The sequence below is a fragment of the Lipotes vexillifer genome, unplaced genomic scaffold (genome assembly GCF_000442215.2).
Source record: "Lipotes vexillifer unplaced genomic scaffold, Lipotes_vexillifer_v1.1 scaffold21, whole genome shotgun sequence".
Lineage (NCBI taxonomy): Eukaryota > Metazoa > Chordata > Mammalia > Artiodactyla > Lipotidae > Lipotes > Lipotes vexillifer.
In genome coordinates, this window is record NW_006774065.1 from 399,255 (window position 1) to 427,173 (window position 27,919).

The 27,919-nt window shown below is 54.7% G+C and overlaps 1 protein-coding gene across 1 annotated transcript in view; it reads right to left on the reverse strand.

Annotated features, from left to right (window-relative positions):
• AACS (acetoacetyl-CoA synthetase) overlaps window positions 1–27,919 on the reverse strand; it is a 50,696-nt gene that overhangs the window by 13,014 nt on the left and 9,763 nt on the right. The window contains 6 exon segments of the mRNA XM_007448646.1: window positions 3,705–3,829; window positions 7,500–7,580; window positions 12,568–12,715; window positions 16,408–16,489; window positions 16,663–16,777; window positions 25,190–25,287. Of these exon segments, the coding sequence (XP_007448708.1) occupies window positions 3,705–3,829; window positions 7,500–7,580; window positions 12,568–12,715; window positions 16,408–16,489; window positions 16,663–16,777; window positions 25,190–25,287 (649 nt within the window).

Here is a 27,919-nt window from a genome sequence, read left to right on the forward strand (position 1 = left end):
GCTCTTCATCTCTTTTTGAACATTTAGAATCTAGTCCTTTATCCCCAAGTTTGCACTGAGAACACCACGTTATGCTGAGTATAAGTCATTGTGTTTTCAGGGGGAGAGCGTCACTTTGTGTTGCTTCCTTCCTAGAAAGCTCTGCGTTCCTAACTAACGGCTGTTTTCTCCTGGGGGCTGAACATTCAGGTCCCTCCTCACCCCTCTGGGCAGCAAAACCCATCCCTTCGCACCTGGCTGGCGAGATTCATCCCAGGGAGACAGCCGTGTGCTGTCTGATGCTTGACAGAGCTCAGAGGCACAGACACACAGAACCAGGGCCGGCTGGGCTGGGAGGAGCAGAATCCACGGCTCAAAACCACTGTCTTTCATGCCTCCAGTCCCTTTCTTCTCTTCACTTCACCGGGACACCCTGCCACCACTAAAACCGCAGACACCTCCTGGGTCGCTGTGTCCTGGTGAAGGCTGTTTTGGGAGCTGGGAGGTCGTGGGGACCAGGAAACGTACACAATCCCCACCCCCTCCTCACTTATTCCATAAACTCAGGTAGTCTGATTAGCTAATTCCAGATCACCTCTGAGAATTAAGGCGTCACCCATATTTCAACAGGAGACCAGGGACCCATCACACGCTGACGGACAGCAGTGACGGCCTCAGCCACAGGTACAGAGATCTCCAGCCACCAACCACACAGAGCAGCACGCGGATTTCTGCTCAGCCCCCACCCGCCCCCCGCCCCCAAGTCGCAGGTGTCTGTCTGCAAACCGCGCCCTCAGCGATGTGTAAAGACTGCCACGGCGTCCCCGGGGCTGGGCCCCAGGCCTGCTTGTGTGAAGGAACAGCCAGGCCTCCCTGTCTGTCTCCAAGGCTTGGGTAAGGCGGTTTAAAAAACACAGAACTCATGAAGCGCGGGCGCCCGTGCCTGTGTGCTCGGCGCTGTGTCTTTTTCGCGAGTGCTGCTGGGAAGCACCCCACGAGGAACGAGGCAGCTCCCCGGCTCGCCCCAGCCCGGAGCCCTGCAAGGAGCCACCTGCAGACGCAGCTCCTCCAAGGCTCCGCCAGCCCTCGACCCGGTCTCCCCAGTCTGCCCTCGACCCCGCAGTTCGCGGGGGGATCGTGTAGCGCCCCCAAGTTCAACGCCCCAACGGGGTGCCACGTCACGCGGAAGACACCTGCCCTGCGGCACAGCCCCGAAATCCCTGGGGGACCCTGCCCGCCCCCCTCATCCAGCTCCACCGCCCGAATCGACTGCCCACATCCGGCCGCAAGGGCCTCCTCCCAGCCTCCGCACCACCCCCGTCTCGGTCCCCTTGGGGCCTCGGCACCCGCCACTCCCCTGGCCTGCAACACGCGTCCCGCAGTCCTAAACGTGAACTGCCTGCCCAGTTGCAAACCCAGACAAAGACCCCAGAGTTCTGCCCTGACCCCAACCAGAATGTTCCCCGGCCCAGACCTGGAGAGTCCAGCAACACACCCCAAACAAAGAGGACAATCCGTCCTTTAACCTTGTTCACGTCTGCAAAATAACTGCTCAGTTATGAAACGTGTTAGTAAGCCTGTGGGCTGACAATCAATGAAGATTTCGTCCCTAAGTGCATCAACATTATTTTAAACATGAAAGGCCCTTAAATCGCACTGCGAGGCCCCTGCCCGTCCTGCCAGCGCTGAAGCGTCACTCCTCCTGCCACAAACCCACAGGATTTTAGGTGAAAGCACGTTTGATTTGGTGTTACTTCAGGGTCGGGAGGTGGCAGAGCTGGAATGAAGGCATCCAGCCCCGTCTGACCTGCCACCTCTCCTGTCACCCGTGTGGGTGGCCGGAGCGCCGTGCTGCCCTTCGGGCGCCCTTCACAGGCCAACGAGTGGCACCTGCCTCGCTGGCCTCAGCAGATGCGCACCCCCAGCCAGGTGAAGGGCCAGGCCAGAGGGGCCCTGAGGATGGCCAAGGCCTCGCAGGCCATCAGCTGGCGTCCAGGGCACAGGCCAAACCAGGATGTAAGGCAGAGGCCCACCACGTGCGTTCTACACAGACCCAGACCACAGGGCTGAGAACGCACTCACACATGCACGCTTGCACACACACCTGCACACAATCACACGCATGCACACACACACTCGTCCACAGGCATGGGTGTTCTCACACCCACACTTTCCTGTGCACATATGTGTATGTGCACGTGCATATACACGTGCGCACACGCATACCTGCACACATTCACAGACATGTGTGCTCACACTCGTGCGCCTGTGCGCTGCACATACACACTCATGTTTGCACTCGGGTGCATACACACACTTGTTCACGTATACACACACATTCACACTCAGGTGTATATACACACTTGTGCGTGTTACACATTCATACTTGTGCACGTTACACACTCGCACTTGTGCACGTTACACACGCAAAGCTGGGGCTGCCTGGGCCCTCCATCCTTCAACTTCATTAGCTCTAAGCCCCGGGGATGTACCTTTCTCTCTCCATCCCTCCTCCCGTGGCACAGGCATACACGTCCAGAGTGTCTCCTCCTGAGCGCGGCTTACAGGTATTCAGGGCAGAGATCTTCCCAGGGATTTGATTAACCTTTCACTGGCAACAAGCTCATTAGGAAATAAATTTCCTCGCTAATACTGTGAGCCAAATGTCAGGATTGAAATATCACCCAGGCCAAAGTTATACTTAAAATATTAACGCCCAAGGATTTAAGAACATTAGCGGTTCCTCCTGTTTTCCCAATGTAAATGGACTCAAAGGTAACGTAATTAGAAAATTTCAGAGCGTGGCTAACTTCTGGGCCGCGGGAGCCCTGCCAGCTTCCGTGTTCTCGATCCTAGAAACACGATCATTAGGCCAACGGCGACCACCAGCCGCAGTGGTGAGGATGCGTCAGCCGCCTATGATTAATTCATCAGCAAAGAAAGTGCCAACGGAACAGGGTCTTTGGACAGTTTCTGGCAATGACGATGAGGGGGGCTGGGGGAGAAGAGGGGCCCCTGCACCCTAACCCCTGGCCCTGCCCCTCAGCTGGCTGCTGCCTCTGTCATCAGGATGCCCGCTTGTCGTCCTGTTCACAGGACTGCGGGGAGGCGGGGATGCCCTTCTGTAGTACCGGCAGCGGGGCATCTGGAAGCACCCTGCTGAGTCTGGGGAGACCCTCAAGGCGCTGGCCAGCCCTGAGGGCTCGCAGAAAGGCGGTGGGAAGGCCAAACGCTGGGAACGCCCCAGAGACAGACCTGCCCTCCCCTGGATGAGCATGTCCACACCGTCCCCCGAACAGGTATGTACGTTCAGCCTGGGTCATTCTCTATCACCCTTGCAGCCATGGGCCCCGCGTGAAACAAAGCTTTCATCAACCCTCAGTCTGCCTCTCTTCTGGGTCGCGGCTCTACAAGTTCTTACAATCCAGAGTTACAAAAAGAAGACCACATTCCCTCTCCCGGTGCCCGAAGTTTCAGAGCTCACCTCTGGGCCTTGGGGGACGGGGCAGCCCCCTCCGCACTACATGGATCTCCGTGGTCGGTCCCTGTCAGGGGCGCCCACCCCTTCCCACCCTCCTTGACAGCTTCACCTACTCCTGGCACCTCCACACCCTCACACAGCCACCCCTGCCAAGAGGGGGACATCAAGGGTGGCAAAGCATTCCAGAGACGGCACCCCGATCCTCAGAGCAGCCACCCTGTGTCTGAGCATCCCGGGTACCTACCCAATCCTGTCGACCAGGTCCCAGAGCACATTGGGGGTGGGCACCAGCGGGGAGCCGTCGTATAGGACCACAGCTGCCCCCGTGGCGAGAGCAGACACCACCCAGTTCCACATCATCCAGCCGACCTGGAGCGGACAGAAGGGAACACGTGTCAACCCAGCACCGAGCCAGCTCCCCTCAGCCCCGTCACGCAGCCTCTCACATCCCTAGAAAACCACCCGATGCTGAGCCAAAGTAGCCAAGAACTGCCCGGCCCAAATGCACAACGCTCTGCCCCAGCAATTCCCCGTCAACAGTTTACGGTAAGGGACTTCCCTGGTGGCGCAGAGGTTAAGAATCCGCCTGCCAATGCAGGGGACACGGGTTCAATCTCTGGTCTGGGAAGATCCCACGTGCCGCGGAGCAACTAAGCCCGCGTGCCACAAATACTGAGCCCGCATGCCACAACTACTGAAGCCCGCGTACCTAGAGCCCGTGCTTCGCAACAAGAGAAGCTACCGTAATGAGAAGCCCACGCACCGCAGCAAAGAGTAGCCCCTACTCGCAGCAACTAGAGAAAGCCTGCGCACAACAATGAAGACCCAACGAAGCCAAAATTAAAATTAAAAGAGTTTATGGCAGGGATCAATGCATACGTGTGCACTCAGACATGTCGGAGAATGTTTCCTGCAGCCTCACTGGTGACAACAAGGGACCGAAGGCAACAGAGATGCCCGTTGCGTGGTCACGTGGTGCACACATGCAGGGAACCCTGGGCGCTGCAGCAGGCAACCCAGGTCGGACGTGGGAAACAGCGCCTGGCACCCAGCAAGCACTCAGGAGTCAGCCACTGTGCAGCCATCAAAAAGAACGAGGCCTGGCTTTGTGCAGAACAGTCTCGAAGACAGACCGTAAAGTGGCAGAGCCAGCCCGGCAGAGGGTGTGCAGCGCCCCATTCGTATACAGAACCCCCAGCCCCACCCCTGGGCCTGCAAAGGGGCCCGAGGGGCAGAGGAGTGAGCAGGGCGGACGTGGCTGCCTCTGGGCCCTGGAAGATGCCAACCTCTCACCAAGTTCCCATGTGCTGCATGAAATGCTTACCACGTGCAAGTAGAGCATTTTTTTTTTTAATTAAAAAAATTTTCACAGCCGAAGAGTGTGCTCATAGCCCCAATGACAATGGCACTCCCAACCACGCTGGGAAAATCTGTAGGCGATTCCGGCCTAAAGCAATACAGCGACAGAACAAGGAAGCAGGAATCTCTGTCCAGAGGGCAAAACAACCCAATTCCACCCCGTAAGCAATGAGGGCAGGAGGATGCCCATCCATGAGCCTGGAGCAGATGCGGCCCAGTGTCCCGGGTCACCCGGTGCCCCCAGGTCAGAATCCCGCCATCGGGGACCAGGCGGCCACGTGAGGTGGCACCCAAGTGGCAGTTTAGAATCCCCACACAGGTCACAACAGTGTGAGTGACGCGGGTAAGAGCACGATGACCAACCTATGCTCCCCCTTTGGCACCATGGAAACGGCAAAGGGAACCAGGGGTCACACGAAAACCTCCATTTAGTTGAGTCGCCTTTTTTTTTTTTTTTTAAGGGTTTTAACATCCTAAGTTGAGTTTCTTCTAATAAGGAATCTTTTTTACTTTTCCTTTTTTTTTGGCCTCACAGCACGGCCTGTGGGATCTTAGTTCCCCAACCAGGGATTGAACCCGGGCCCTCGGCAGTGAAGCTGTGGAGTCCTAACCACTGGACCGCCAGGGAGTTCCCAAGGAATTACTGTAATAGGCAGCACTGCATCCTGGCCACCTCACTGTCCAGCTGTTAAAGTGAGTCAGTAAGTGACAGCATAGGCCTGGCTGGGGCCGGCTGGGAGCACCCAAGGCTGCTGCTGGCACCTGGCATCCTCCACCGAAAAATGCAACAGCCCCATCCTTCATGGGCAGGATGCTTCCCAGAAAAGTGAACTGCTTTTGAGAGAATTGCTCTGGATCCTTGAGTCCTTCCATTGTCCCCTCAGTGCAAAACCCTGTGTTTTTGAATCACCGTGTCCCAGGGAGGCATAGCTGTGGCTGCCCCAGGGGTGGGGTTCTGCAATTCAAAACGCTGCTCCATTAACGCCCCAGGGCTGGGCTTCCTGTGTGAAAGGGCCAGAGCCTGGCGGGGACCCAGCACCACTCACTGTTCCACGGTGGGGGAGGGGGATGGAAGGAAAGCCTGCAGCTGAAAGAAACCCAAATCATTTGGCCCAAAGCCCTGGATTTACGGCTGGGCACACAGGGCGACCTGCCCCTGGTCGCACATCAGCGCTCCCTCCTGTGTCTGCATCGGGTCCTGGGGCTCTGGCACCAGGGAAGCAGCAGGGCCTGGGCCTCGACCTCCCAGGTTAGGAAGATGCCTCAGCATTCTGCTTCCTTGAAAACTCAGAGAGGAATTGTCACCCAGGAAAGGGAGCTAAATCACTCGGGAGCCTCTGGATATCTGTGGTCTTGGTAAAAGCTGATTTTGAGTTTTCTTCCCTTGGGACAAACAGCACTTCCTTCGGCTTGTTAAACTTTCACCTTCCAGGGTTCAGCAGCGTGGGGAACAGCTCCAGCGCCTTGAGCTCAAGCTCTGGTTTGATGACGCCCACTCCACGCTAACCCACGGGAAGGGCTGGAAACAGGACCACCTCCGTCCTGGGGGCAGGGCCGCGGGCCTCCCGCGGGCGGGGCGCTGCAGTACAGCAGCGGCTCTCGGCTGCACACGCGGCCGCCCGCACGGCCCGCCTGGTCTCACGCCTGGATCCTCAGCCATGGAAGTAACTGCTCGAGCCACCCTGCGTGCCCTTCCGCTGGCTGCTGTAAACAACGGCCACAAACTCAGTGGCCTAAATGTACTGCCTGAGAGTCCTGAAGGTCGGGTGTCCAAAATCAGGTGTCAGCGGGGCTGGGAGTTCCTTCTGGAGGCTCCAGGGGAGGGTCTTTCTTTGCCTTTTCCAGCTTCAAGGGGCCCCCGCGCTCCTTGTCTCATGGACCCACCACGCTCTGGCCTCTGCTCTGTCGCCCGCCGCCTCTGGCTCCACCGCTCCTGCCTCCCTCTTGTAAGGACCCTGGTGATCACCCTGGGCCCCGGATAACGCAGGACACTCTCCTGGTCTCCAGAGCCACAGCCGAATCACATCTGCAGAGCCCCTTTGCCGCATCAGGTGACACGCACAGGCTCTGGGAGTGAAGACATGGGCACCTTTGGGGCCGTTATTCTGCCTCTCAGCACGCCACCCCACGGCCTTCCAGTAAATTCCTTTTCCGCCTCAACTGGTCAGAGTCCCTTTACTACTGCACACGACTAAGAACTGACCGTCCTCATGGCATCTCTGGTAAGTTCCCGTCCCCCAGGTTGAGCCACAGATTTCCACCATGTGACACTCATCCCCACCTCCACAGGCTCAAAAGACTGAATTAACAGCCTCCTCGGTTTCTCTAGATTTCCCCAGGGCTCCAGGGCTCCCAGCAGCAACCGAGGTCAACACGGGGACAGGCCAGGCTGGTACTGGACCTTGGTGCCGAGATTCAAGTGGGCAGCCGCTGGGAGGCAGAGAAAGAGAGCAAGAGCAAAGGATCCCGCAGGAGGGGCTGCTTGCATGCGGCCCGGGGTCTGGCGCACGCTGCCTGCGGCTGGAGCTGCGCTTCTGGCTCCTGACATGTGCAAAGGTGGAGAGGCAAAAAAGAAGAGGAAAGATAAAGTCCTCCCTCTACCTGAATGAACCAAAGCCCGTCCTGGGAGGGGCGCGGAGGAGGGGGAGGGCAGCCGTCTCAGCACAGCACCCTCACTCACCGTGGTGTAATACAGGATGATGTCACTGCTGGTCACGTTGCCGTGAAGAATGTGCTCCTTCAGGTGCTGGATGAGGGTCCCCTGGGGAGAAGCGGGGTAATTCCGCATGAACCGGGCTGCTTCCTCCGAGGGCACAGAGGCACGCGCAGCCCAGACGCTCGGCCCTGGGGCAGGAGAGGTCAAGGAAGAGGCAGAGCTCTGAGCACCCTCACCATGACGAGCAATGCTCCTGTCCCTCTGCCACCTGACCCCTAAGACTCGCTGGGGACACGAGAGGAAACCCTGACCCGACCCTGCCGGCCTGCAGGCTCTGGGCTCCAGGTGATCAGAAGCACAGGGGACCCACCAACCTCAGGCAGAGAGGAGTGAAGATCACGGAGCAGAGAGTCATGAAGATGAAGGTAAAAGGCTGGGTGCAGGGACACCTGCCCCCCCATACCAGGGCACTACAGGCCAGCCTTGCTCCCTCGTGGTGGACGGTGAAGACTGGATGCCTGAGCAGGACTGCCCCCGGGGTGCACAGCCGCTGCTGGGTCTGCAGCTCCGAGGGCCTCGGATCAGAGCTCAGGGACTCCTTGGCGGAGGGGTAGCTCAAGACCCTGCTTTCAGCTCAAACGCCCAGTCAGACCCCTCTCTCCCAACCCCGACATGTGATCTATTACTTTTTATTTTAATGTTTACTGAGCAGTATATTCGCTTGGACCAAAACTCCAAAGCATACACCATGACAAGCCCCCCGCCCCCTTCTGCAACCAGTAACCACATACGTTTCTCGTGTACATTTCCAGGTATGTTTCTTGCCTATCTGCATGTATTTATTTATGCTGGTTTTTTATTTGGACGCACTGTCCTGCAGTTTGCTTTTTCCATTTATCAATACAGGGAGTTTCCCTCATGGTTTTTCATACAGCTGTATAGTATTCCACTGGCCAGACCCCACTTGTTCCAAATGACCCTGTGTTGTCTGTGGCTCACAGGGAGGACAGGAAGCTTCCCAGCCCCAAGCACAATGCAGAGAGCAGAGCAAGGGGACCCTGAACCAGCTGTTTCATCTCTCGGTTTTCCCATCCTTTCAATGGATCTCACACAAGATCCTAAGGCTAGATCAGGGACGCGGCCCCTCCGAAGCCCCTGAAAAGGCCAACCACCACGCTCAGTCTGGCCACAGAGGGGAGCCGCCAGCTGACGGCAACATGGCCCTGGTTGTTTAGGGACTATCAGGACCCACGTATTAAAACCAGCCTTGATGACCCTCATTGTACCCAAGGGAAATAAGAAACAAGCCAGGGCTTCCCTGGTGGCACAGTGGTTGAGAGTCTGCCTGCCGATGCAGGGGACACAGGTTCTTGCCCCGGTCCGGAAAGATCCCACATGCCGCGGAGCGGCTGGGCCCGTGAGCCATGGCCGCTGAGCCTGCGCGTCCAGAGCCTGTGCTCCGCAACAGGAGAGGCCACGATGGTGAGAGGCCCGCGTCCCACAAAAAAACAAACAAACAAAAAAAAACACAAGCCAGTAGGAGGAGATGATCCCTTTCAAAGCTCAACAGAAACAATCCTACCCAACAAATTCTCTGACTCAAGAGCCAGCACTCCTATTCCCGAGTCTGTCCTGGATGGCACCCCGTCACCAGGCCCGCAGCGGGGACGCCTGCCCTGGGGACGGACCACACGAGGGTCAGAGAGACAGCGGTAGAAAGGCTGCTGGGAGGGAGAGTCCGTTCTGAGGGTTCCCCGAGGCCACCCTGGCTCTGCACGCGGGAGCCAAGAGCCCGGTGGCTTCACCATGCGTGCACTGCAGGGTCAGGGACAGCACACCCGCACCCACCCAGGACAGTCACAGGCTTCCTCAGAAAGTCCCTCAACACACACTGCTCTCACTCAAAGGAGACGGGCGACCACGTGGGGACAACAAACATTTCAGGAACCCTTTCGACGAATGCTAAGTGTTCACGCGGCAAATCCACAGAAAGGACTGGGAGCTCCTGGATTATAGGAACCCGTGGCAGATCCCCCTCGATTTCCCTTTTCACTTAGATTGGCCTTTAAAGGGCATCTTCGCCTGTACGGTCTGCCTCTACGAGCCCGGCCTATTCATAACCCTCCACGTACTCACCTGCTCAGCAACCTCACTCTCTTGACGGCACAAAACTCTCCTTTGCTTCTCTCTGTATGAACCTTAACAAGTAGCGTCAACAGCTCGTCCCTCAATTTCTAAATATTTATGGCAAGTCTGAATGCTTTCCCTGAGCGTCAGGAAGTATAAGCAGCACGGTTTCTGAATCTCAAGCAAGAAGAGTAATTTAAAAGAAGGAAGAGGGAAGCTGTTTTCTGGGCTCTTTTGTGGGCTTAGAAAACACAAAACAGCAAACGGGGATCACAACCTCCCAACCCAACCCTGACCCTGCTGCCAGCCCCAGGGGCACCGTTGTCGGTCCCACCGCGCTGTTTTCCAGTTTCCTCTCGAGATAACTCTTGAAAACAGGCAAGATGCTTAGTCACATCTCTGGAGATGCAAAAGACCAGCGAAGCCAGAATTAATATAATTTTTCCTGACTTTTCCATATTCTAAATATACCAAGCACAATGATTTTATGAGCAAACTACATTTTATCTAATACATTTTTATGTTCCACTCCTAAAGAAAGGACATTCGCTAGGCAAAGAGCACTGAAAATAAAAGTACAGTCGGGCATTGCAGTTTTTCCTAAAATGTGCTGTTTTCACACACACACACATCCCGCAACGCCCTCGCCTGCAAGGTTTCTAAAAACACTCATCTCTGTGGCCGGATATCGGGCCTCCGACCAGGCACACCAGGGGTCCCCCTCCAGGCAAAACGCGATGCCAGCCGCTACACCTTAGGCTCTGAACACGCCCGACTCAATGTGATAAAACAGGCTGGTAAGCAACAAGAAGTCGCTCCTACAAAGAGGCCACTCGGCTCGGTCAGCGTTGCTTCCAGAGATCAAGCCTTTGGCCCCCGATGACCCCTCCCTCCCACTCCGTGGTTCCTGAGAAGTCACCCACTGTCTGTGAACAGGCTCGTGTGTATCTGGCGGTTATAATTCCTAACCTGCCATCGGATTTTCCTTGTATCCAAATCCAGGTAATGACAAAGTTGTGCTAATCTCTTTCCACGTTCTGATGAAAACACTGTGTAAAGAGCTGTATTAAGGCGTTAGAGTGATTCTACGGCAGGGGTTCAAACAGCTTCTAGACGTTCTAGCAGAGAACAGCTGTAAAAGCTAAATGAGCTGGAATAAGAGAAATTTTGTATTTCATGTTCAAATACCGCCATCTGACCAAGCGATAGCTAGAAGGCTCTTAGACAATGTGAGGTTTCTCCACTCAGATAATCCTCGGACCTCCAAGAGGGTAAGAGGTTAAAACAAGGCCGATAGGGTGGGCGCTCGTCCACAGCGATGGATGTCCTTACGAAGAGAGGAAAATTAGACCCCAAAGCGAGGCCGGGAATGTGCGTGCAGAGAGGAAAGAGCGCTTGAGGACAGAGCGAGAAAGCGGCCCGCTGCGAGCCGACAACAGAGGCTCAGAGGGAACCAACCCTGCCCACACCCCAGTCTTGGACACCCAGCCTCCAGAGCCGCAAGGAAGTAAATCTTCGTTGTTTAAGACCCACCCCCAGCCCGTGCTATTTTGCTACGGCAGCCCGAGCTGACTCACACGGCACGGTAAGTCCTCCCTCGGTTAACCGCACTTTATAACATAACCCGGTGGCTTTCAAACTTTTTGACCCCAGCCCACGGTCAGACAGAAGTTGGGCGACGCCGCCTGGCACGTGCACCGTCCGTACCCGCGCCTACATGACAGCTTTGAGAAAACACACCAACACCTCTTAGGACCCTCGGTGCGCTGATATCTTCTCTTCTCACCTAACCTGTTTCCTTCTGTTTAAAATGCCGGCAGATGGCCAAAAAACACATGAAAAGATGTTCACCATCACTAATTAGAGAAATGCAAATCAAAACTACAATGAGGTATCAGCTCACATGGTCATAATGGCGACCACCACAAAATCTACAAACAATAAATGCTGGAGAGGGTGTGGAGAAAAGGGAACCTTCTTGCACTGTTGGTAGGGATGTAAATTGATACAACCACTATGGAGAACAGTATGGACGTTCCTTAAAAAACTAAAAATAGAACTACCACATGACCCAGCAATCCCACTCCTGGGCATATACCCAGAGAAAACCATAATTCAAAAAGACACATGCACCCCAATGTTCATTGCAGCACTATTTACAATAGCCCAGACATGGAAGCAACCTAAGTGTCCATCGACAGGGGAATGGATAAAGAAATGGTACATATATACAATGGAATATTACTAGGCCATAAAAAGGAACGAAATTAGGTCATTTGTAGAGACATGGATGGACCTAGAGACTGTCATACAGAGTGAAGTGAGGCACAAAGAGAAAAAACATGGTATATTAACGCACAAGTGTGGAATCTAGAAAAATGGTACAGATGATCTTGTTCGCAAAGCAGAAATAGAGACACAGACACAGAGAACAAACGTATGGACACCAAGGGGGAAAGGGGGGCGGGGGGGGGGGAATTGGGAGATTGGGACTGACACACACACACTACTGATACTGTGTATAAAATAGATAACTGATGAGAACCTACTGTATAGCACAGGGAACGCTACTCAGTGCTCTGTGGGGACCTATACGGGAAGGGAATCCAAAAGAGAGGGGATATATGTATATGTATAGCTGATTCATTTTGCTGTACAGCAGAAACTAACACAACATTGTAAGGCAATTCTACTCCAAGAAAAGTTAATTAAAAAATAAATAAATAAAATAAAATGCGGGCAGGGCCCACCTGTTGGACTCACAATACCCTAAGGGGTCATGACGTATAGCATGACTGTCACCGGCTCGCCCGGAGCAGGCCTTGCCCTGGTGGCGCTGTGGAGGCCTGGGACCCTGTGGCGACGGGGCCACGGCAGCTGGGGCAGCAGCCCCCCACCGCCTGGCTCGAGGCCGGATCTCGGCGCAGCACCCCACCTGGAGAGCGGGGACGGAGTGCAGACCTACCCCGGCCGAGTGCACCATGCACTTGGGCGCTCCGGTCGTGCCCGACGAAAACATGATGAATAGCGGGTGGCTGAAGGGCAGCTGCTCGAACCCCAGCTGGGGGGCTTGCGTGCCTCGCCCAGTGGCCAGGAAGTCCTCCAGGAACACGCTGTGGGCAAAAAGGCACAGGAGACAAACGGTGAAGGTTCTAGAACGCCTGGCGGGGCAGGGGTGCGGAAATCTGTCGAGTCCTCCCGTTCACCCCCCTCCAGGTCTACCTGGGTGACGACCTAGATTCCAGGGACCTGCCTTGTCTGGAAGCTTCCCAAGAGAGAAGGGAGAAGTCGGGGCTCAAGGATTCATGCTAATTGAATAAAAAGTAACAGTGAAAATTGCCGGTTGCTTTTTTCTTTTTCTTAATATTTATTTATTTATTTCGGCTGCTCTGGGTCTTAGTTGCGGCAGGCATGCGGGATCTAGTTCCCGACCAGGAATCAAACCCGGGACCCCTGCATTAGGAGCTCGGAGTCTTACCCACTGGACCACCAGGGAAGTCCCGAAAATTTCCGGTTGCTTTATTAGCACCGCTGATGGGGCCAAGGGCTGTCTCTCCAGAGAATCTAAGCACTTTAATAAACACTGTGGAGAGGATCCCTTGCAATTAACACACTGGCTGCTTGTATGCAAACTCTGCGGAGGGGCTCTGAAGTGATGCTCAAGTCCTTGGAGGCCAGGCGCACCTCCTGTTTGCTACTAACTGTCTGATTAGCAGATGCCTGGTTTCCCCAGGTTCCCCAAAGGCAAGCTAGAGCCCAGGGTGTCTGAATCCTTCCCTTTCCCCCCAGGAGAAGGGAGGGGAGGAGGTGCCCGGTTGTTAGCTCTTCTGACACCTGAAGGGCACAAGCCAGAAAGTGGTGCCAAGGTCCCAACTCGAGAGTTTCTGTGACAGAAAACCTGCGGGGCAATTGTTCTCACTATTTTCCTGTAACCTGAGGTTTACAATGGCCAGATGCAAATATCTGTCCAGGAACAAATAAAATTAAGCCCAGCTATCAGCTCCAGCCTAAACAGCCTGCCCCTACCCTGCCCCCAAAGCTGCCGTAAAGTGCCCCTGCATGTCACCAAGAACCGCCGAAGGGGCTGTTTTCTGAGCAGCAACAGGGTAGCGGAAGCCACAAAGCCACCTTGGGAGAGAGGTGGTTTGTCTATTTTGAGATCGGCGGAAACATCGATTCCAAAACCCCGGCCCTGTTCCTCCACCGGTTTAGAAGGGAGAAGAAAGGGGAAAAATCGAAACTAATGTTTTGTCAAATGGAACTTTCTTTCAAGGAAGGGGGAGAAGTCAGGTAAACTCGGCCTGCAGCAAACTGCCAAGGAGAATTACTCTGAAATACAAACGGATGCACACGAAAGTGAAGAACTGTGCTGTCTTTCATGGAAAAAGGCCCCTTAAAGATGAGGACGTGGGACTTCCCTGGTGGTCCAGTGGGTAAGACTCCGCACTCCCAATGCAGGGGCCTGCGTTCGACCCCTGGTCGGGGAATTAGATCCCGCATGCATGCCGCAACTGAAAGACCCCAAATGCCTCAACGAAGATCCCACATGCTGCATCTAAGACCCAGCGCAGCCAAAATAAATAAGTAAACACATAAAAATAAATCTTTAAACAAAAGAAAAGATGAGGATGTCTCCTGGGGGAGGTGTGGCCATTTGAAATGGGCACCCCAAATAATTCTGAGCGGTAAACAAGCAGACCCTTCCTCTCCAGAGTGTCAGGAAGATTATTCACTGTGGAGCCTTCCAGCCAATGAAAGCCCCATTCCGCCTCCACCTCCCATCCGAATCCCATTTACACAAAGGGCCCAAAATCGAATCGAATGCTCCACACAGAGAAAAACATTTTCTTTCCATCGGTCTATAAATCACAGTAAATAGCGATTACTTTTGTTGCTTCTTCTAAAAAGGAAAAACCCAAAGGGCAGTCCCCCCACAGAGGCGCAGATGTGCTTTCGGTTTATCTGTGGCACCCAGCAATCAAAGGCTGGAGCGCGCTGGGGACCTGCTTCCCCGGCGGGGGCGGGCGGGGGTGACCAGGGCTGCGGAGCTCTCCGCACTGCCTGAAGCTAAACGAAGTGGTTAATGTTACTTCTGGATGCTCTCACTTTCTATCAATCACCAATAAACACATTCAGAAAAATAAAAGCCGGGCCACCGCGGGGCCAGCAAACCGTCCTGTTTTCCTCCTGGCCTTTGTGCGTACGGCCCCATCAATAAAACCAGGGGAGCTATATTCACGGCAGAGGTGTAATTTATCAAGGTCGGCAGGGTTCCCACAGTCTAGGGGACAGTCCAAGCCCCCGGACCTGCCTGTAAGGACCTGCACATCCTGACCCGGATGCTCCAGAGGACACAGCCCACTCTGGCCTGCAGCTGTCACCTGCCCATAATGACAGACGACGTTACTGAGAGCTAACTTCATGCACACTGCTAAGCCTGCGAGGAAGGTACTGTTATCCCCGTTTTACAGATGGGGAAAACAAGGGACAGAGAGGTTGATCACTGGCCCAGGGCCACACAGCTGAGATCTGACCCCAAGCAGTGTGGCTCGAGACCATGGCCTCAGAGGAACAGTCACTTTGCTGCAGATCCCTTCAGCCTCTGGAACCCTGGTACTACAGCTGTCCCCAGACCCTGCTCACCTCTCAAGGTCCCTCAGGTGTCACCTCCCCCACGCCCCACGGAGAAGCAACCACACCCTTCTCTCACCTCCTGGGCACTTCCTGTCCCCAACTCAGTGAGCATGGCTGTGTCTACTGGGCTGAGCGGTCACAGCTCCCCCTTCCTGCAGGCATGTCTTGTCCCCCCAGCTCGACTGTAAATGTGGGGGACAGCACATGAGCTTTAGCCCCCTCAGTGCCCCCCGGAGGGCGCCTGCACAGCGCCGCTCAGCCACGCGTCCACCCCGTCTGCCTGAGTAGCAAGGCCTCCTCGCCGCCTCCCTCCCCGCCACGGCACACCCAGGATCCCCACCTGCGGTTCTGCCGCCACTTCTCATGGGGCCTGAGGCCACTCAGAGACTCCTGCCTGCAGCCCAGACGCGAGGCTAAATGGACAGGTTTACCTGCACAGGTAAACACGCCTGATCTCAGAACTCGCTCCTCTATGATGGCTTACAGAGAGATGAAAGGTGTATAACAAGAACTTTGGGAAGAATCTCAACTTGGACCAAATCATAATCCATTTTCTTAACTTCTGTTCAGAATTAAGGTGCTCACCATTCTATTCCACGTCAAGGCCTGTGGTCTATTGGCTTATAAATGTCAGAAAAGCAAAGGAAGATGCCATTAGCAATGGCAACAAAAATAGGTTGTAAAATGAAAAAAAAAAAACCACATATTATGTATGTGTATACCTTTGTGTGGATGCGTGTGTATATATACATGCATACAAATATACATACGTATGAACCACATACACAGAGGTGTACGTGTGTGTGCACATACGCACATCCACACACATATGCACCTGTGGATACACATGAGTCACTGTTCAGAACTGCTGTGGCCAATCCAGGGAGCCAGCCTGGCCCCATCCAAGCCCACCACTTCCAAGGGACACAAGACAGGAAGAGTTAGGATGCCTAGGACAGTCTCTGTTCTGCCACTAAGTTACCATGTGGCCCCAAGGGATTCCCCCTGGGGCCCTCGGGTCCCCATCTACAGAATGATGATTTTTAACTAAGACATCCTGCACCTCTAAAACACTCCAACCCCAAGTGCAAAGATCCACAGAACCTGCAGCCCGGTTGGGACTTTGAGTGGGTTTCACATGCAACCAGTGATCAGCATGCGGCTGGCTTACCTATTTGGAATCTTGGAAATGTCTATCTTCTCTCTGGAGGAAACGTAAGGAATCACCACCACTTTTTTCAGGTCTGCTAGTCCTGAAAGCAGTGGGGAGGAGAAAATACAAGCTTACAGGACACAACATGCCTAGCCGCTAATCTTTTTCCTTTTTGCTGAAACGTAACACGACCTACTCCATTTTTGCAGGGCTCTTGGGACCCCTGGGGGGGCTCTCGCCCCTGCACCCTGCCCCCCACGCCAGCCCACGCACCTCTAACGACCTGCTGCAGCTTGTCCACGTGGTCGTGCTCCTTGCCATTGTACACGACGGCCTCCACGGAGAAGATGAGCTTTGGCTGAATCTGAGAAAACCGGTCCAGAACGCCCTAGAGTGGAAGGAAAGAGTCGTCATTGTTCATCCAAAAGGCAAAATCCTCCAGCAGCCAACGGCACGGCTGCATCTCCAGGGAAAGAAAAAGCAGCGTGCCCAGCACACTAGCCACGTCCCTGCGTCCCCATCACCCAGAGGCCAAGAAAGACAGCCAAACAAATGGGACATGCCCCCGAGACAGGATCATCACTTCAAAGAAAGCATCGGTACAAAGAAACACTGGACGGACTTACAGACATACACTGAGTCTATCAAATGGGAAAACACAGGGTGAGTATTTGCACGACCACAGAGATCCCCCATTTTACAGCAAGAGCCTCCCAACACAGCTCCTCCGGCATATGTAAGTGAAGACGCACCTTCCCAGAAGGCAGCTCTGTATGCAAAGTGGTGCCGTATCTAGGCCTTCCTTTAATCTTCAAAGAGGTACGTGAATCCTCTGAATGGTACTTCTTGCCAAGCAAATGTATGAACTCACAAATGTGTACACTCGTAAACAAGCCCCATGAGAAAAAGCAGGCTCTCCACACTCCAGCTGTCTGTCTCTCCACACATGGGATCACCGTCCCGCCAAGCACCCCCCTCTCCCTGAGAGAAGGGGCACCCCCCGTGCACATGCACAACTTGTTTCAGGAACTGCTGTGAACTGCCGCACGCAACCTCAGGATGCACTGATACGACCTGCGTGTGACACCGAGGGTGACGGGTACAGCGGATGGACTCCCCTCCCGCTCCCCTCTCGGCCTGCCAAGTGCAGACGTGGTGGAGCCATTTCCATCCACAAGAACAGCACCTAGAAAGCATCACCCAGACGGCACTCCTCATTCCTCAGTCCAGTGCAGCGGCTCAAGGTCAATGCCCGGGCTGCTCCAAGGGCACCAGCAGTGATGCCAGAACCTCCGTGTGAGGACCTGATGGGCAGGGTCTCCACCCTGGCTGCAGGTTAGAGCCACCTGTGGCGTGACGATTAATTAAACTCATTGGGTAACTAATTAACTGGCCTGGAGTGGGCCAGGCACTGCTTCTCAGAGCTCCCAGGAGTCAGCAAAGCACATGCCTAAGACAAGGGGACGCCAGGCCCCTCGGAGGGGTCCTGGCGACAACAGCATCACTTGGGGCCCCAGACCTACTGAACTGGAAGGTCTAGAGGTGGCCCAGCAATCTGTGTTTTCACAAGCGCTTCGGGTGATCCTAATGCACAATAAAATTTGAGACCCTCTGGGCTAAAGATTCAAGGACTAATTCTATTTTCAGTGCCGTCGGATTTTCAAGACCAGAAGCTGAATTAACAGAGAAGAGCTGCGGGCGGAGAGGGGGAGGAAGCATTTGTTTATTCCACCTACTGTGCCAGGCAACCAAACAGGGTTCTTTCTCCTTGGAACATATAATCTATTGCGGGGGGCGGTGGGGGGAGTAGCAAAGCAATTATAAATGTTTTTGTTTCCAGTTTCTAATTGTTTTCAGTTAACTATACCCATGGTTTAGGTAGCCAGGAAAATGAAAAGGAGGAAAACAAGAAGGGAGGGAGGGAGGGAGGGAGATGATTGAACAGATAGGCAAATACTGGAACATTTCCTTAAAAAAAACACAAAATCACATGCCCAAACAGCAAGGTAAAAGCCAGTGATATTAATTGACCCAGAGAAGTATGAACAGAATGCTATTTTAAAAAGAAAATTACAATTTCTCAGCATCTGCAAAGTTCCGGATAATCGTATTGGGAGCTTTATGTAGCTGTTTCAGGCAAGTCTCATGATAGCCTTGTGAAAGAGGTAGTATTATCCTCATTTTTTTTTTTTTTTTAAATGGGGAAACTAAAGTTTCGAAAAGTTCAGTACACTTACCCAAATGACACGAAGGTAATAAAAAAAATTAATGATGGACTTGATCAATACAAACAAAATCTTTTTTCCAAAAAATAAAATAAGCCTCTTGATAAATCTGACCAAGAAGACAGATATTTCTAGCTAACACTGTACTTATTACATATCAGGCACTGTCCTAGGCACTTTGCTAATATTCACTCACTTAATGCTCTGACATAGAATTATTATTATTACATAGAATTATTATTCCCATATTCCAGATGGATAAACTGAGGCATACAACCGTACAAAATCGGAAACCAAACTTTACTACAGAAAGAGGGAATGACAAAGCACTATGTTCAATTTTGTTAATAAATTCATGAAAGCCAGATGAAGTGGATGATTCCCCAAGAAGATATAAATTTATCAAAAATGATTCAAGAAGCAGCAGAACACCTGAAGAGACAATAACCACGAGAGAAAAAGCAGTCAAAATCTACCCCCCATTTTTTTTGCTTTTTTTATTGGCTGTGCTGGGTCTTCATTGCTAAGCACAGGCTCTCTCTAGTTGCGGCGGGCGGGCTCCTCATTGTGGTGGCTTCTCCTGTTACAGAGCATAGGCTCTAGGTGCTCGGGCTTCAGTAGTTGTGGCACATGGACTCAGTAGCTGTGGCTCGCGGGCTCTAGAGTGCAGGCTCAGTAGTTGTGGTGCACAGGCTTAGACGCTCCGCGGCATGTGGGATCTTCACGGACCAGGGCTCGAACCCGTGTTCCCTGCGCTGGCAGGCAGATTCCTAACCACTGCGCCACCAGGGAAGTCCCCAAAGGTCACCTCTTAACACAGACACCAGGGAGGTACAGAACTGCAGGCAAGTGCCACCAAATCCTCACACACTAGGACATTCCTTTTCTATAAACCATTACAGAAGAAAGAAAGAGGCAGAGAACACACAAACCAAAAAAGAGATTAGACCAATGCAATTTACTACACTAACAGGTTAAAGGGGAAAAATCTTTTGATTATCTTAAAAGCTTTCAATAAAATGCAACACGCTTTCCTCCCGAAAAGCTTTAATAAGCTGGAAACTTCCTCACTGACAAACGGTGTCTCGCAGAAACCTATGGCGGACACATCACTCTTGACGGTAAAGAGAAGAGTCCTGGTGGGAATTCCCTGGAGGTGCAGTGATGAAGGGCTCTGTGCGCTTCCACTGCAGGGGGCACGGATTCGCTCCCTGATCAGGAATTAAGATCCCGTACACCGCAGTGCGGCCACAGGAAAAAAAAAAAAAAAAAGACCTGGTAAAGAACAGATGCCAGCTTCCGTGCGCAGACGGACTTCCACGCTCTCCTGGCGCCCCCGTCTAGCAAGGAGCCTGGAGCTGGCAGGAGGGAGCCAAGCCACGGACGGTAGGAAGGGCTACGAAGAAAGCCGGTGAGAACCGCCGGGAGAACCATTAGAACGGAGTTCGGCAAGGTGGCCGTGTACAAACTCCACACAGCAAAATAAACAGCACGCCTGGACCCCAGCATTCTAAGAGGGACAGAGAGTCCACACTGTAGCTGGGAGGAACATTTTTGCCAGTAAAAACCCCTACATGCACTGAGCGCTCACCATGCGCCTCTGCAGCTGGTGACGGGCACTCACACATCTGAGGTCAGGCCCCCAGGAGCGGGTGGGGCGGTGAGCGCCTCCACATCCTTGGTGAGACAGAACCAGGGTAAGTCATTTGCCCAAAGCTTCACAACCTGCCAGTGGCAGAGCTGGAGTTCCAGCCTGCTCGGTGTGCCACGGGGGCTGAGGCTCTTAAGCATAGCGCTGACTCCACAAAGGAAAGACTAACCCTCAGGCCAGGGAACCAAAGGGCGGCAGAAGAGAGCCAGGACTGCGGTCCCCGAACGCTGAATCGGCAGGAGGACGCGCATCCCAGGAAGACCCCGGAGAGAGCACCTCTGCTCAGGGGCACCAAGAGAAGAGCCCCGGGCAGGGGGAGCTGGCCCAGGGAAGGGGAAGAATTTCTAGAAGGCCTGGGGCCAGGGAAGAGCTGGATGAGGCCAGACTGGAGAGCCCTGGAAGGCACCAGAGATTTTTCCGTGACACCCAGTGTCCCTCCTGGTGGGCTAGCCCACACAGGTGGGAGGACCAGAAAGCAGTGACCTGGGGCTCAGACGTAACAGAGGTGACCCTTCCTCACAGGGGGAGAGAACAGACAGCAAAGATGACAAGTGTTTCACAACCAGAGGTCAGAACTTGGCACCATGGAAAGACTCTAGAGACCCCACGACACGGTGGCCGTGTTCCTGGCGGGTCAGGAGCCGGTCAGGATCTCTGAGCGCCAGAAACCAGCTGCTGGCCTGTTCTGGTCCAGGAGAGGGCTGCTCAGTCGAGAGCTGCTTTCACGTCACGATGAAATGAACACACCTGTGATTGTGCAGCTGACCCAAATACGACCCTTAGCAACAAATCAGCCCAGCTGATGCAGGATCAAGTGGACAGCCACCGGTGCAAGAACAGCTGTCCTATTTATGTGCACAAACGCACATGTGTGCACGTGCACACGCACACACATGCGTGCAGCAACCTGAAAGTGCTCTGTGATGGGGAGGGCTCCAGGCTGCCCTCTGAGATGTGTGGATATCAGAGGTGGGACTCCCCCGATGTCTTTGAAAAAGCCCCCACTCAAAGGTAAACAGTGAAACAAAGAAAAAAACAAACGTCAAAACACACAGGACCTGGAGGTCTTGGTGAGGCTGGCAGGTTGGGGACCCAAAGAACAAGCAGCCCCGCACCTGGAGATGCCCACGAGCCCAATGCGTGCGGGAAATCCAAGCAGATAGGGTGGGAGACGTGGGAGAGTTGGACGAAGGGGCACGCAGTGAGCAGAGGGGCAGGGGCAGGGCAGACGCAGAGCCACGGGGCTTCAAGAGAAGTGAGGAATGGTCCCCAGCATCTTCGAGCAAAGGCGGTGTCCCCAGCCCTCCCTGAAGCAGCCTGCACAGATAGGTATGCGGCCTGCCAACAGACGGGGTCCTTCCATCACCAGCCTGGCAAGGCGAGAGGAGGTCACCACCGCATTTGTGGGCAGGTGAATCCACGTGTATGGAGACCCCGCCCCCATACCTGTAAACTGCCTGGTAACCAGTAACCATCCCACACGTGTGTGCCACGGGGCTAGAACTTCATAGTCAGTAATGATGTGACCCCACTGTAAAAGAACCAAATAATTAAAATCAGGATTGGCAAGAGAGTGGCAATTTTCCCTTTATTATAGAGAAAATTCTTCAGTGATTTGCAGCAAACTATTGAAGGTAGGAAAAACATTCATGTTTCACTGCAAATTTCAGAAATGTACCCTTTACTGAAACTGGGAGACCATCTAAAGTGTAAAACGGTGATGTCGGAAATTAAGAACAGGAGCCTCCTTTTTTTTTTTTCTTTTTGGCTGCGTGGCATGCAGGGTCTTAGTTCCCCGACCTGGCGTCGAATCTCTGCCCCCTGCAGTGGAAGCTCAGAGTCCCAACCACTGGACCACCAGGGAAGTCCCAGGAGCCTCTTTTTAAAGCAGAGATTTGCAAACCACTGGAGAGGACCACCCTGGGCCCCCGTGACCCCTCTGTCCCGCCCCAGGCTGCACCTCGTCATTAAGTCTAGATGCTTCCCTGCAGGTTTTAGCTACAGGAAAAGTACAAAGACATCTGAGGCTCTGGAGTCACTGCTTTGTCGCAGGGCCTTTAGCACACAGGTACCGGTGCCCACGTGAGGAAGCGCTGTGCCTCGGGACCCGGACCAGGGCTTCCCGGCCAGGAGGGCTCCCCCTTGGGAGCTGGCAGGTGGTGCCAGCAGCCGGGGGCCCTCAAGTCACCAGGCTGATACATTAACTGTCATTCACTGCTCAACAATCATTCCAAAGGATCGTGCACATGGCTACCTGCCTCTGGCTCTACACCAGGGTCCCGGCAAAATGAGGACCGCTTCCCAGAACTCAGGGCAGAGCGAAGCATCTTAGTGGAACGGCGTCTGGCCCTGTCACTTTCTGACCGAATAGAGGGCTCTCCTGAGGCTCAGGCCATCACGCCCTCAAAGATCTCCCACAAGCAACTGCGCTGAAGGACGTGGCCAGGGCGGAGCCAGGCTGCCATCCCAGCGCATGTGCGCTTCCAACAAGAGCCGCCACCCCGGAAAACCCAAACCAGCCTCAAACCAGGGAAGGAACGCCAGGGATGCCGCTCCAGAGCCACCACTGGCTGCATCCTCTGCACAACAGGACCTGGGACCAGAGTCAGCCAGAGTGGCCTGTCGTGGTGACATTTTGCACAAGACAGACCCACGAGGATAGGCGCAGGGTCAAGGCCAGCTGCTGATGCTACAGGCAAGCAGGAGGTGGCTGGGCCCCAGCCCGTCCCCTAAGCTTCCCGCCCTGCACCAGGTGGCTCAGACCCACCACCCGAGGCCAACCCAGGAGCTCTGCTCTCTGTGAAGCACTCAGGCAGGGGCTTCGTTGGGGCCCTAGAAGGCCACGCCCACGCCCCCATGCTGCACAAGGCCACGCCCACGCCCCCATGCTGCACAAGGCTGCTCCAACATCACAACTGCTTACAAGTTCCAATTCACTCAAAAACACCCACTCCCTCCTCATTAGGAACAGCTGACGTTCACCGAGCTTGGGGGGTAGGTCTGAGCACTGTCCCAACCCCAGATGTGTGTCAATGGTGTTGCCCTCACAAGCCCTCCTACTGTGTGTCCCCGAGGACACAGAGACAGGAAGCGGCAGAGGCGGATTCAAACCCAGGCAAGAGCCTACCTGCTGGCAACCACCAGGCCACATGCCTTCTCCAGCCCCGAGGCTCCTTCACCGCTTCCCAGCAGCGCAGCTCAAGGTCTGCTGAGGGGTCCAAGGACAACAGTGCCCACGGATGGGGTCCCAACCCTCCAGGACCACCCCCCCGAGGATGGCCTGGTACCAAGCAGCTCACACGGCCTCACAGAGGGCCTTGGGGACCAAGAGGCCCCCTGGAGCTCCAGGCTCAGGTCAGTCCTGGCTGCCCTGGGTGGTCAGGGGTGGAGGCGATCTGGGAGAGGCCCAGCAAAGCCCCAGGAGGCACAACCACGGCCACCAGCAGTGAGGTCTGGGGTGACCACCCCCTCCCCGAACTCAGCAGGGCCCAGTCCTCAACCCATGGGGCCAGGGCCGGCCTCAGCCAATCGCCTCACTGCTCCAGGCCTCTGTGCTGCAGAAGCACGTCTGTCCCTCCTCCGCACGGTGTGGGAGGAGATGAGAGATACCTTGAGAGACCTCCCTGGTGGTCCAGCAGTTAAGACTTCGCGTTCCCAATGCAGGGGGCCCAGGTTTGGTCCCTGGTCAGGGAACTAGATCCCGCCTGCCGCAACTAAAAAGATCCCGCGTGCCGCAACGAAGATCCCACGTGCCACAACTAAGACCCAGTGCAGCCAAATAAATAAATAAATATTTTTGAAAAGCAAAGAAATACCTTGAAAACCTTTTCCAGAAGAGCAAGCCTCAAGGCAGAGGTTGAGTATCAAGCTCACACCCAAAATGCCCAGCCTGTGGACAAGGCACATGGACTGCAGAGCACGGAGCTGGAACAGCACCGTCCCTGTACCTGTATCTTAAGTGTATCAATCCTTCCGCGTCAATCACAGGCCCATGCAGTCTACGCTCGTATCATGAGACTCTCTCTTCCTGATGCCCCTGCTTTGCACGTGAGGATAAATAACTCACCCAAGGATGCACGGCCAGCAACGCCAGGCCAGCCCTTAGCCCCTGGGCTGCACTGACCGGTGCCCAGCACAGGGGCCACGCCCAGAGCAGAGGAAGAACGGTCAGGGACGTGGATGCCCAGCATGTCCTCTAAAGGGCCCGGCCTCGTGGCTCCTGAGGGTCCCTCATCCCCGAGGTTCTGCAACCAGGAAAGGTCCCTGATCAGGAAGTGGGGGTCCCAGTAAGTCCTGCTCTGCTGCTTCTTCCTTCCCCATGGTGGGGCTCAGCGCGTGCTTCCTGCCCCTGCCTGGGCCACTCGGCAGCTGGTGCACCCTGGTCCCTGGTGCCCATGGGGCTTACGGGGATAAAGAGGCCTGCCACCCTCCCGCACAGAGCCCAAAGCTCAGCCCCAAAGTAAGAGATCAGAAATGGCAATTATGGAGCAAATTCTCCGTAAGCAGCTCTTCCACGAGCAAATCTGCAGAGGATGAACAGCAGAAAACCTCACGCGGTCGTGAAGTCACAGGAGCCGTGACCGGGCGACCCCTGCTGGGTACTCACCACACCCCCTGTCGCACGTAACACACACTAACGCAGCCAATGCACACGGCTGGGCATGGGGAATATTGGAAAGGAAGCAAGGATCGTTCACTTTTACACTTAAAGAGAGATCCCGCTACTTCTGGCTCCTTCTCTCCTGCTGATTGCGAGTCATCAGCCGGGGAGACGGGAGGCCGTCGTGACACCGTTTCCTCCCAGCCTGGCCGGTCCTGCCCCGCGGCTGCCCACACCCCGACCCAAGATGTCATGGGGAAATCACACGGAATGTTCCCCTGCGGGGGCTGCACACCCAGGGCACTTGAGGGGACCCCGACTCACGTTCACGCCGAAGTCTGGGGACGTGGAGCTCCAGATGGCGCCAACGCTCGTGGCCGCCAGCATGGCCTCCACAGCATGGGCACTGTTGGGTAAATAACCTGTGGGGGGATACAGGGAGAAAGCTTGGCTCAGGGTGTGAGGATGCCGCGGACTTCCAGAAGCACCTCCCGGAGTCATGGTGGGAGTGGGGAGAGGGGCTGGCTGTGAGCGGCTCACAGAGCAGGGCCAGGCCCAACCCAGCCACCTTGCCATCTCCTGCTCGGATGACCCAGTCACTGCCGCCAGCCTGACCGCTTCCCGTCATCACCCCCTCCGACGTACTCTGATCAGGGATCCCTGCACGATCCTGGCCTCTTCTCACTCCGCTCCGCCTCCCACTGTGGGCTCAGTCACAACACCCTCCCTTCAGTTCTAAGCTCCCCCTGCCTGCATTGCCTGGACACTTCCACCCACACCAGCCTTCCCTACTCATCCTTCAGCTCTGAAGGCAAATGGAACTCCCTCAGGGAAGCCTCCTCCAAGGCCACCCCAAGAACTCAGGTCCCCTGGCCAGTCGCCCACAAAGCACGCCGTATTTCTCCCTCACCAGATCTAGCGTAATAATCACCTAAGTATAATCATCATAACTGGCAACTTCATATCTGGTTCTCTCATGAGGGCAGGGACGTTGCCTGTCTCACGCCCTGCTTTACCAGATGCCTTTTGGTATGCCCTGCAGATCAAGGTCAGCAGATATTTGTCTACTGGCCGGCTGGTGGGAGGATGCTTGGATGGAGGGAGGGAAGGAGAGGCTGCAGGGGAATGAAGACTGAGCAGAGCAGTCAAGACATATACAGTCCTGCAAGGGACTCAGCCCTCCATCTAGTAGGAAGCTGAGTTTTGTTTTGTTTTGTTTTTGGCCGCACCACGTGGCCTGCAACCAGGGATCGAACCCGGGCCCCCTGCAGTGGAAGCGTGGAGTCTTCACCACCGGACCCCCAGGGAAGTCCTCTGGGCTTTTATGATAATAGAGGCAGAGACTCTTTATGGACGAAAAGACTGCGATCAATTAAACAGACCGTCCTAAATGCTCCAGAGGAAAAAGGATTTGTGCACAAGGCACTAGGGAGCAGGTCCAGGGCCTGCCCTGAGCACGGCTCCCTCCCTGGGTGACACGAAAGCCCTCTGGGCTCCAGCACCCCATGGTGCCCTGAACAGCTCTCCCGCTGCCGCTCCTCCCATGGCTCTGGACTGCCTACTTGACCACAGCGGTGGGTACTTCGTTTCTTTGGGTTCACTGCATCTCCCCTGCTGGGTGTCCCATGGGGCAGGGGTCCTGCATTGCTCCCACGGCCCCCGGGCCCCGCCCAGCCCTGGCACACAGCAGGCCCACTGACGGATGTCGGCTGCTGAGAAGAGACTTGGCTGTGAGCGTACTGAGGTGTCTCCACGGTGCCATCGCCCCAGGCAGGGCGGGACTCACTACCCAGGGAGGCTGGGTGACCTGATGGCTGTGGGGACTGACACGCAGCCAGGAGACGCCCGCTTCACAGACGAGGAACAGCGCCGTGAGCAGCTGTAACTGCATCTCTGAAGGCCTCCAAGCATCTCCCCATTCAATCCCCCTCTGCACTCTTCCCTAGCGCTCTCTTCTGGGAAACACAGTCCCCTGTCCTAGTAACTGTGATCAGGTCAAATTAGAATCCAAGATGTGACACTCAAGAAGGGGGTGTCACCAAGCACCAGCCTGATTCTGAGGAGTGAAGGGCAATGGAGCAGGCGTCCCCCACGTAAGCACGGCCAAGCGGCAGCCCCAGGATGTCCTGTTCTCCGTTTCTCCTTCTCGAGAAACGTTTGCTTCAAGGGGAGATTTTTAAAAATGAAAATTGAAGGGAAGAAAAATTACTGGAAGGTAGAAGAACCTTTTGAATTCCTTTTCTAGACAAATTAAATTGGGCCACGAAGAACTCAAGATATTGAGGTTTCAACCACAAAAAATGCCTGCTCTGACCCAGCACTCTCATGCATTCATCCAATAAACACTCGTTATACACCTACTATGCGCCAGGTGCCCGCAGACTGAGATGCAGCAGTGAACAGAGGACAAAGCCCCATCCTCTGGTACTGGAGGACAGACGTGCACACACACACACACACACACACACACACATGCACGCACACACACAAATGATCCTGTGATTTCAAGGAGGCAGTAAGGCGACAAAGGAAAATAAAGCGGGCTGCAGAGAGAGCGGTGCTGGATTTTTCCACAGGACAGCACGGGCGGCTTCTGAGCAGAGACCTCAACGAACCAGGGTAAACCCTTGGATCTGTAGGAGAACGCTCCATCCAGGGCTGAGACAGGCGATAACGCGGCACATCCCTTACACATCCTTTACTATTCACTTCTCTCCAGTCAAGTAACACAGTGAGCGGTCACTCCATGCCCAGCTCCATCATCTGAGAAGGAGACTCGGGGTCTGGCCCCTTCACATGGTTTACACAGGGTAAGGCTGCCCTCTTTGCAAACACACGCCGAGCGCCCACTTGCAGTGAGTCCCACGGGAGAGGCACGGTCACGCCAACATGCCCGGTGGCTTCTCCTGCTGACGGCCCGGCCTGCAGCCCTGGTCCCATGGCCCCCAGAGGTGGGGAGGGCAGCCCAGCAGCCAGACCCCCAGGCCTCGTGGGTTTTAGAGCCAAACAAAGGAGACTGATGCTCAAATAATCACAAAACCAAACAGGTAACTA